Source organism: Peromyscus californicus, unplaced genomic scaffold, assembly GCF_007827085.1.
Source record: "Peromyscus californicus insignis strain IS unplaced genomic scaffold, ASM782708v3 Scaffold_7__1_contigs__length_154581171, whole genome shotgun sequence".
Lineage (NCBI taxonomy): Eukaryota > Metazoa > Chordata > Mammalia > Rodentia > Cricetidae > Peromyscus > Peromyscus californicus.
Genome location: NW_026294595.1, coordinates 100200640 through 100210183, shown reverse-complemented (window position 1 = coordinate 100210183; position 9544 = coordinate 100200640). Strand labels below are relative to the sequence as shown.

Sequence of the window (9544 nt, the reverse complement as noted above, 5' to 3'; positions counted from 1 at the left end):
TAGCACAGTTGGGACCTTCATAGACTAGCCTCTGCTTGGAGGCTTCAGGTAAAATCAGACTAATAACCCAGACTAACCAAAAAGGCAATTGGTAAGCTTGACTAACCTCTCCTGAAGCATGATGACAAAGCAAATTTCTTAAACTTCTTTCACTTTTCCAGACATTGATCCCTTCACTAGTGACCTAAACAGCAGCCAAGCCTACTCTCTTTCTTCACTGAAGAATATATAATTCAGCTGATTCACTTTATCAAGCCAGAACTCTTCTGGAGAGCTTGTGTTAGAGGCTGTGCCTAACTCCCCAGAGAGAATCTAACAGTAGCGTCCAGTTTCAAGGCTGACTCTGTCTTTAAGGCGTCGATGACAGGAAGATTAAAAGGAACAATCCATAAGCATAGGGGGAAGGCAGCGGAGAAGATAATCACTTCTTGGGCAGTTATGTAGATTCTGGGGACATATAGGGTTTAAGATGGGCAAAATCAACCTGTGATTGGGACTAGATGTGAGTCTGAACCTGAACAATATATTAATTAATCATTGTTTGTGGAGATTTTAACAGGGCTTCTTTCCCACGGCCACTCCGTGTATGCAACTGATTTGTGCACTTTTCTGAGGGCAAGAGTGTTGTTTTCATTCTTTTAGAGTCCTGGCAGGATCCCATGACTAGCGAGGAGCTACAAGCTCTTCCAACATCCCGAGTCAGTTTTGGCTCCTGAAGAGACTCGGAGCTCGCAGCAAAAACCGAACAGAGGCGTCCCGGGTTCAAGGGAGGCCCAACTCTCCCAGTTAAAACAGTCCTGGGGAGGAGTGTACATCGAAGCTCCCAACCGGGTTGTGCCCCGGGCCTTGGCCGTCCTCCAGCCGCCCCCGCTCGCTCGGGTTGCTCCTCGGGCCGTCCCCGCCCCTGCGCACCTCCATTTCCTACTGCGCCTCCGCCCTTTCGGCCCCGCTCGGCTTCCGTCCCAGATGATCCCTCCCCGGGGCGGCCACCGCCTCCACCGCCGCGAGCTGGAGCCGCCTCCCGGGCCAGTGGCGTAGCCGAGTCGGCGTCCGGCCGGCGGTGCGGTGGGGACGGGACCCGGCGGGACCGAGCGGGGGGCCATGGAGAAAGCGGCCCGCGGCGCCGCGCACACCGACTAGAGCCGGCGCCCGACGCCGGCGCCATGGACCGAGCGCCGGCCGAGCAGGTACGCGAGTGCCCCGGCTGCTCTCGGCCTCCGGGAGGGCCAGGCCGTCTGGGCTGGAAGGCCCGGGGAGGTGGACCGGGGCCGGTCTGTGCTCAGCGGCGACAAGCGTTGCTCTTGCAACGGTCTGGAATGTATTCGTTTTATGAAGCGACTACCGTGGCTTTCCCCCTTGTTTCCCTAGCTAGTTACTTTGCAAATAATTATCCTTTTTAAGTGCAGCAAGAGTTCATTTTGAGCCCCCTTTTCGTATTCGCACAGTAGTTCCGTTAGTGGTGTCTTTAGTTTTTGATTGCATCAAATTCTTGCTGGTAAGTGCTGGGAGGAAGGGCTAGTGACAGTGTGAAAAATAACTTACAAGAATAGTGTCATGCTTCCTCCTCCCCCCAGCTTCTCTGGAAACGTCTTAATTTGATTCTGAATTTTCTTTACTGTCAGTTCTCTTCCAAAGCCTTGGTCAGGTAGTCACATAGTTGAAGGGAGAAGAAACACTAGTGACTTGCCTGTTATTTTTGCTAATAGTTGTGAACGCGAATAAACGAGACGCCATCTCCCAAATTCCTGTATATGTTTATATGTAGTTAAGGACAGTTTTGATTTTGAATTACACTCATTTCAAGCCAAAACACAGCTTTCTAGTTTTGTGCACTTTGTCGTTTCTGTTGTTGAGACTTGTCATATTGTCTATTCTATCCTCGATCTCTTAGGGTCGATCTTCCTGCCTCAGCACTTTGCACAGGGCCTCGCCACACAGACTTTAAGAAGGAAAGAAAAGTTTCAAGAGAACAGAAGTCTGCTTTTATTAAGGAGCACAAAGTATCAGAGGAAAATTGATGGGGGGGCTTCTTGATAACTACACACTTCCCTGTGGCCCAGAGTATTTTGTTACAGCTTGTCTTAAATTTAAGTAAAACGTTTTTAAAAGTAATTCCGGAAAAAAAATCAGAGATTTCAAAGTTTGACAAAAGAAAAGGAAATTTCCTGCATGTGCATCTCTAATGAAAGGGTGGGACATTCTGAGCCTTCGTGGACACTCAGGAACCGGTAATGCGTATGTATACTCACAGCTCCTTTCATCTTAGAGGAAATGTAATTACCTACTTAGATGGTAGCGTTTAGCATAGCTCTCTACATGTCATTATCCTAAGAGCAAGTGTTCCAGACTGTTTAGAGAGCATCCCTCCTCTGTCATCCCACAAACTCCACCATCTACAAAACCTTTGGAAATCTAAGAGCTAGAAAAAAAGCCATGCAAAATTATTTCCTATCGAAGGTTCTTTTTTGTTTGTTTTTTTTTTTCCCTCTTCCCTCCCGTACCTCTTGCCTCAGCCCAGCCTGTAGTGGGAGAACTACTACACAGCATTTAGATAGGTAAAAACCCTCAAGAAGAATTTGTGTCAAATTCCCATCACCCTCCAAATGTTTTGGTTTTTCCTTTTAAACCTTTGCTGGCTTATATTCAGAATTTCTGAAAACGCCTACAGCATTAACTGATGTAGTGCTTAGCAGTTTACATAAGTTAGTTTGTTTTTATTTTTTAATTGTGCTCGGTAATAGACTTGCTGCATTTCAAGTTAACATAATTAATAAATCCTTGAAGGACTGTACAAGGATAACTTAATCTAAACATTTGTGTCCGAAGACATTCGTGCTATAGGCTTTTAAAATTGCCATTTACACAAGCTCATTTTATGAAAAGATAAGCCTTGCTTATGTTCTGAGAAGTCATTGGTAATGTCGTGCTAGATGGATAGTCCTAATTGTAATAACAACTGAAATCATCTTAAAACTGGAAGAGCCTCTCAGGAGTATTCTCTCTTACTATTAAGTCAATAACAAGTAGCTCAATTTTTAACAGCCAGAGTTAGCTGTTACAAGGACAGTTATTACTTGGTATGATGCATTTTCGTGTGTGTGTGTGTGTGTGTGTGTGTGTGTGTTGGGGAAATAAGTTGCATTCTGTGCATGTAGAGGTCAGAGGTCAGGGTTGGGTAGATATTTTCCTCATTGCTCTTCACCTTGCTTTGCCTCACTGAACCCAGAGCTCACTGATGCAGCTAGACTGGCTGGCCCGCAAGCCGCAGGGATCCTCTGCCTGCCCTCAGCACTGGGACCACAGGCCCTACCTCCCAGTGAGCCCCAGGGATCCTCTGCCTGCCCTCAGCACTGGGACCACAGGCCCCTACCTCCCAGTGAGCCCCAGGGATCCTCTGCCTGCCCTCAGCACTGGGACCACAGGCCCCTACCTCCCAGTGAGCCCCAGGGATCCTCTGCCTGCCCTCGGCACTGGGACCACAGGCCCCTACCTCCCAGTGAGCCCCAGGGATCCTCTGCCTGCCCTCAGCACTGGGACCACAGGCCCCTACCTCCCAGTGAGCCCCAGGGATCCTCTGCCTGCCCTCAGCACTGGGACCACAGGCCCCTACCTCCCAGTGAGCCCCAGGGATCCTCTGCCTGCCCTCAGCACTGGGACCACAGGCCCCTACCTCCCAGTGAGCCCCAGGGATCCTCTGCCTGCCCTCAGCACTGGGACCACAGGCCCCTACCTCCCAGTGAGCCCCAGGGATCCTCTGCCTGCCCTCAGCACTGGGACCACAGGCCCCTACCTTCCAGTGAGCCCCAGGGATCCTCTGCCTGCCCTCAGCACTGGGACCACAGGCCCCTACCTCCCAGTGAGCCCCAGGGATCCTCTGCCTGCCCTCAGCACTGGGACCACAGGCCCTACCTCTGCACTAACTTTTTCCTTGGGTCTGGGGACCTAAACTCAAGTCTTCATTCTTTCACAGCAAGCACTTCATGGATCAAGCTGTCTTCAGGCCTCCTTTTTCTTAATAATAATAATAATAATAATAATAATAATAATAATAATAATAATAATAAATCTTGTATAAAGGAATGTGAAGAATAAATCATGGAATTAATTTGTTTGTAAAGATTCAGTGTCTCTATTTTTAGGAAATCTAGGAATGTTTTGGAGTTTTTGAATAAATAATAACGTAGAAGTGACAGGACACTTGAGGTTTGCAGGCTGTTTTATATTGTCACAGTTCTCTAAAATCATCTTAACTTTATTTAGTACATTAAGTACAGTCTTCTAAAAGGAGCTATAAAAATCACTGAGTATTTGCCTCTTTCATTCCTAGAAAGACAAATGCAACGAATGCCTATGGCTTCGTGCAGTTTTGTCACAAATAAGAATGTAAAACTGGGCTGGAGAGACGGCTCAGTTGGTAAAAGTACTTGCCACCAAGTCTGATGACCTGGAACCCACAGAGAAAGGAAGGAACCATTTCCTTAAAGCTGTCCTCTTCACATCCCACATACACATCACATATACATGTGAACATGTAATAAAAATATACGATTGTTTTAACAGTTAGCAAAATCCAGGACTCCAAACTAAATGCATAGTTTTCCATATCTGCAGGTTCTAACCTCTGAGAGAACCAACTGGATCAGGAATACTCAGGGAGAAAAAGTTGAGTCTGTGCTGAACACGTTCAGGCTGTCTTTGTTGTCCCTAAACAACACAGTCTAAGAGATAGACCCTTACATAGCCCTTGGGTTTGTTAGTTGTAAGTAGTAGAGAGAGAGGTAAACAGTACCTGCGGGGTGTGAACAGCCTGTGTGTAAATACCACACTCCCTCCAAGAGCTGAGCATCCATGGACTGTCAGATCTGTAGTGAAGGTCTGGTAACCTGCCTTGGACAGTGAGGGGCAACTGTATTTTAAGTGTTACTGTAAAACATTTATTATCCAGTCACACAACTGATGTTTTTTTATGGGACGTTAAGACACACACACACTTTTGTTTGTTTGGATTTTTCTTTTTGTTGTTGTTGTTTTAAGACAGGGTTTCTCTGTGTACCTTTGGCTGTCCTGGAAATCTGTAGACCAGGCTGGCCTTGAACTCACAGAGATCTTCCTACCTCTGCCTCCTGAGTGCTGGGAATAAAGGCCTGTGCCATCACTGCCCGGCTAAATAATACTCTTAGGGAATGTGCTCATTTAGTGAAAACATTTGGAAATTTTTAAGCCTTTATATTAAAAACAGAATGACAAGTCTTTAGAAAAATATTAACTAAATATCAAAGGTCAGAGACAAAAAGAATAATAAATAGGCTATGAAGAAAATATACATATCATGTAAAACCTATGAGATATGACTGAAGTGCTACTCTGAGACAGATGTGTAGTCATGAATACTCTGTGTGTGTCAAAGTTAAAAAGGAAAATAAAATTATCTGTCCAAGGCAAGAATTTGGGGGAGAAACTTTAAATAAAGCAAGAAAGAAAATAAATGTAAAAGCAGAAATTAATAAATTAGGTATGTGAACATTAATATTATGTGTAAAATGGTGACTTTCTGTTGTTGTTGAAGAAAACCATCAGGTTTTGACAGGCTTTAATAGTCCTGTGGAAAAGTGTGTGCGTCGGGAGGTAAGTGGTTACTCTGTGTAAATCCCCTGGCCTTTTCCTCAGTATGCTCTTAAATTTTGAACACTGACAGTTACAGTTTGTCTTGCAAGTGGTTTACTTTTCGACAGTTCAGCAGCAGGTATCTGGTTCATTCATGTCCCCTCGAAGGCACCTATTTTATCTGTCCCGAGGGTGTAAAAAGCACCTTAATGTCTGATGCATTTTCCCCTTCACATAGAATGTGGAGGCTTCCATCGTCCTTCCTGTGGGTGTGTGGTACATACTCTGAGGTTTCACTGTGGGAGAATGTCTCATTATGTTCTGCTTCAGTTTTGATTTTAGGTGGGTGTCACTTTTCTGTTGCTTAATCTGGGAGATGATTTGCATTCTCCTGGAGGCTTCTCGGAGGAGGAGCTCAGGATGCATTCTCTGCTGCGATGTGCTTTTGAGTGCTCTGTGCTTGTGTTCCGGTCACCTCGGTGCAGTGGCTGTCCCCGAGGCTCTGTGAGCCAGTGCGTGGCTAATGGACTCTCTCAAGGTTATTTGTATAAATGTCATTTTATTATTGACATTTGCTTTAATATGTTCAAAATCAAAAATGAGTGAAATGCGTAAGTATTTTTTTTTTTGTTTTTTGTTTTTTTTGTTTGTTTGTTTGTTTTTGGTTTTTTTTTTTGAGACAGGGTTTCTCTGTGTAGCTTTGCGCCTTTCCTGGAACTTACTTGGTAGCCCAGGCTGGCCTTGAACTCACAGAGATCCGCCTGGCTGTGCCTCCCGCCTGGCCGCGTAAGTATTTTCACAGACAGAATTACTCAAATTTTTCATTAACTTAGGAAATTCTGAGATAACTTGTGAAAGATAGTTTTACCACTGATTTGGGTTTTTGAAGCTGATAGTACACAACAGTGGTTATACTATTACTTTATATCTATTTTTTTATTTTATTTTATGTATGTAAGTGTTTTGACTGCATGCATGTCTGCACATGTGCATGCCTGGTGACTATGGGGACCAGAAGAGGGCACTGGATCCCCTAGAGCTGGAGTTAGAGACTCCAGGTAGGTGCTGAGAATCAAATCTGTGTCTTCTAGAAGAACAGTCAATACTCTTAACTGCTGAGCCATCTCTCTAGCCCATATTTACATTTTCTTTACAGTAAGGTAGTAGTTCCCTTCTATAAAATTTAGTTTCTCAAAATATAGATTATGAGGGGCTGGAGAGATGGCTCAGTGGTTAAGAGAGCATAGGACTTGTCAGTGGACCCAAGTTCAATTCCCAGAACCCACATAGGTTGGCTCACAACTACCTGTGACTCCAGCTCCATGGACTCTACCCCTCTAGCTGCACATACTCACTTATTTCACTTACTCACACATAGCCACATATAGTCATATATACATATAATTAAAAAGGAAAGAAACCTTTAAAATATGTCTATATAAATATATAGATCATGAGCTAGGTGTGGTGTATACCTATGAGAGGTTGAGGCAGGAGGATCAGGAGTTCAAGGCTAGTCTGGAAATAGTGAGACCCTTTAAAAAATGGCAATAAAAATTAGTGACTAAAACATGGAAATTCAAACTGAGGAATAATATATAAAGTAACTAGTCTAATTTTTCAATATTTTCAAAGATATTTTCTTCGATTTCTATACTAACTTTAAAAATTGACAAAATTTGTATTTTGACATTTGAATTTTAAAGGATTATTTGCATTCAGCATTGCTTTTTGGGCTGTTTGTTTAGGTGTATGGTAGATCATTGAAAGCTTCAGAGTCACAATGAACAACTTCGGAAAACATGTAACGTTGAAACTGTAGAGAAAGCTTGTCAGTCTGTTCCTTCTGGTGACATCTTCTACCCATGCAGCTGTTGACCACAGTAGCTTCTCTCTCTCTCTCTCTCTCTCACTTTGCTAAAAACAAAGGATCATTTCAGTGTTTGTGAATTTTATTGTTGAACTTTGGTGTCTAGAATTGCACTTAGAGTAGAAACCAGTACAAGTCTTTGTCTTCGAGGATGCATTCATGTGTGTGTGTGCCTGTGTGTGTGCGCGCGCATGTACACATCAGCTTAAGTAGCCATACATTCTGATCAAGTTACCTGGGGCTATAACATGTTTATATAAAATGCAAATTAGGCTGTGTGCAGAAGTTTGTTGCAACTTTTGATCTGAACAAGAATTTGAATTTGTTACCAAAGTAATTGATTAGGTTGTTTTGATTTTGATGAGGTTTTATTGGGGGAGGGGCACAGGGGAAGAAGCAAGAAAAGTATTATTTAAAACTGTTCATAGTTAATTACTATGACTCTTTTCTTCATTATAGACTCTTCAGTGTATTCGTATTCCTTGCTTTATAGAAACTTAATAAATATTAGTCTAGATCTTACAACTCTTCAGAGTTCTTCCATGTTCAGAAAGACTCTGGTTTTTAAAAGAAATCCTAAAAATTACATTTTAGTGTAATTAAAAGAGGATTTCTCTGCTTTTGTGCATGTGTATAAACTATATAAAACAAGTTTTTATTATCTGAATTGTTGGAAGTCAGCTTCTTTTTTTTTTTTTAAAGATTTACTTATTTATTATGTATATAGCATGTATGACCAGAAGAGGGCACCAGACCTTATTACAGATGGTTGTGAGCTACCATGTGGTTGCTGGGAATTGAACTCAGGACCTCTGGAAGAGCAGTCAGCGCTCTTAACCTCTAAGCCATTTCTCCAGCCCAGGAAGTCAGCTTCTTTACCCAAGTAAATCGTTTATTGGTATGTTGTGTATCAGTTTTCAGTTCTAACGAGTGGCAGAATGAGAATTGCCAGCTCCCTGACACTTGAAGGTGCTTTGCCAGAATTGTCTTGCAGGAAACCATCCGTAGTTCACAAGTAGGTGTTCTTACTCCTTCAGCTTTGGCTGATAGTGTGAATGCTGACTCACAGTTCAGTGGGGCAGGGAGGGAGGAACCTTGCTAATAGTGCAGATCTATCTCCTCCACTGTTAACGAGCATTTCTCCTATATACCCCAGACTGTTGAGGGATCGTTTGGCTTTTCTGAGGAAAAGTTGTCCATTACGCCTTATCTTTAACTTTTCATGCATTTGTTATTACTTTTGTAAGAAAAGAGACCTGTGTTTTTGTGGGAGCTTTTATTAAACGTCACATTAATGACTTTAGCAGGAAAATGTCCTAGTTAGGATTATTTTGTTTTTGGTTTTGTGTTTTTTGTTTTGTTTTTGGTTTTGGTTTTTCGAGACAGGGTTTCTCTGTGTAGTCTGGCTGTTCTGGAACTCACTCTGTAGCCCAGGCTGGCCTCGAACTCCCAGAGATCCCCCTGCCTCTGCCTCCCAAGTGCTGGGATTAAAGGCATGTGCCACCATTACCATCTAGAACTATTGTTTTTTAAGGTAATTGTTTGAGTGGTTGAAATATTGACTTCCGGCCGGGCAGTGATGGTGCACGCCTTTAATCCCAGCACTTGGGAGGCAGAGCCAGGCGGATCTCTGTGAGTTCGAGGCTGTCTTGAAAAACCAATAAAATAAAATAAATAAAAATAAAAAAAGAAAGAAATATTGACTTATTTCACCAACTTTGTTTTAATAAGAAGGTGTTTAGTATTTTTTAGATTATGAATTTACATGGTTAACATTCTGATTTTGAAAACTATACCATAGATTGCTTTTTTTTTATTCTCTTTTTGAGACAGGGTCTCTAGACCTGATTGGCATTGAATTCTATGTAGCAGAGGATGGATGACTTTGAACTTGTGATCCTCCTGACTTTTTACCTCTCGAGTGCTGGGATTCCAAACCTGCACCACCATGCCCAATTTATGTGGTGCTGGAAATTGAACCCAGGGCTTTGTGCATGCTAGGCAAGTACTCTACCAGTTGGATTTGACCCCCAGTTGCTACCCACCCCCTTGTAGGGAGACCGGGTCTTG

At 43.1% G+C, this 9544-nt stretch overlaps 1 protein-coding gene across 2 annotated transcripts in view; it reads left to right on the top strand.

Moving 5' to 3' along the window:
* The first annotated feature begins 1040 nt into the window (after positions 1–1040).
* Secisbp2l (SECIS binding protein 2 like) overlaps positions 1041–9544 on the top strand; it is a 51150-nt gene continuing 42646 nt past the window's right edge. For both annotated transcript variants that reach the window (XM_052723137.1, XM_052723136.1), the window contains exon 1: positions 1041–1187. In XM_052723137.1, coding sequence (XP_052579097.1) covers positions 1164–1187 — 24 coding nt within the window. In that variant the 5' untranslated portion in view covers positions 1041–1163. The remainder of the gene's footprint in view (positions 1188–9544) is intronic.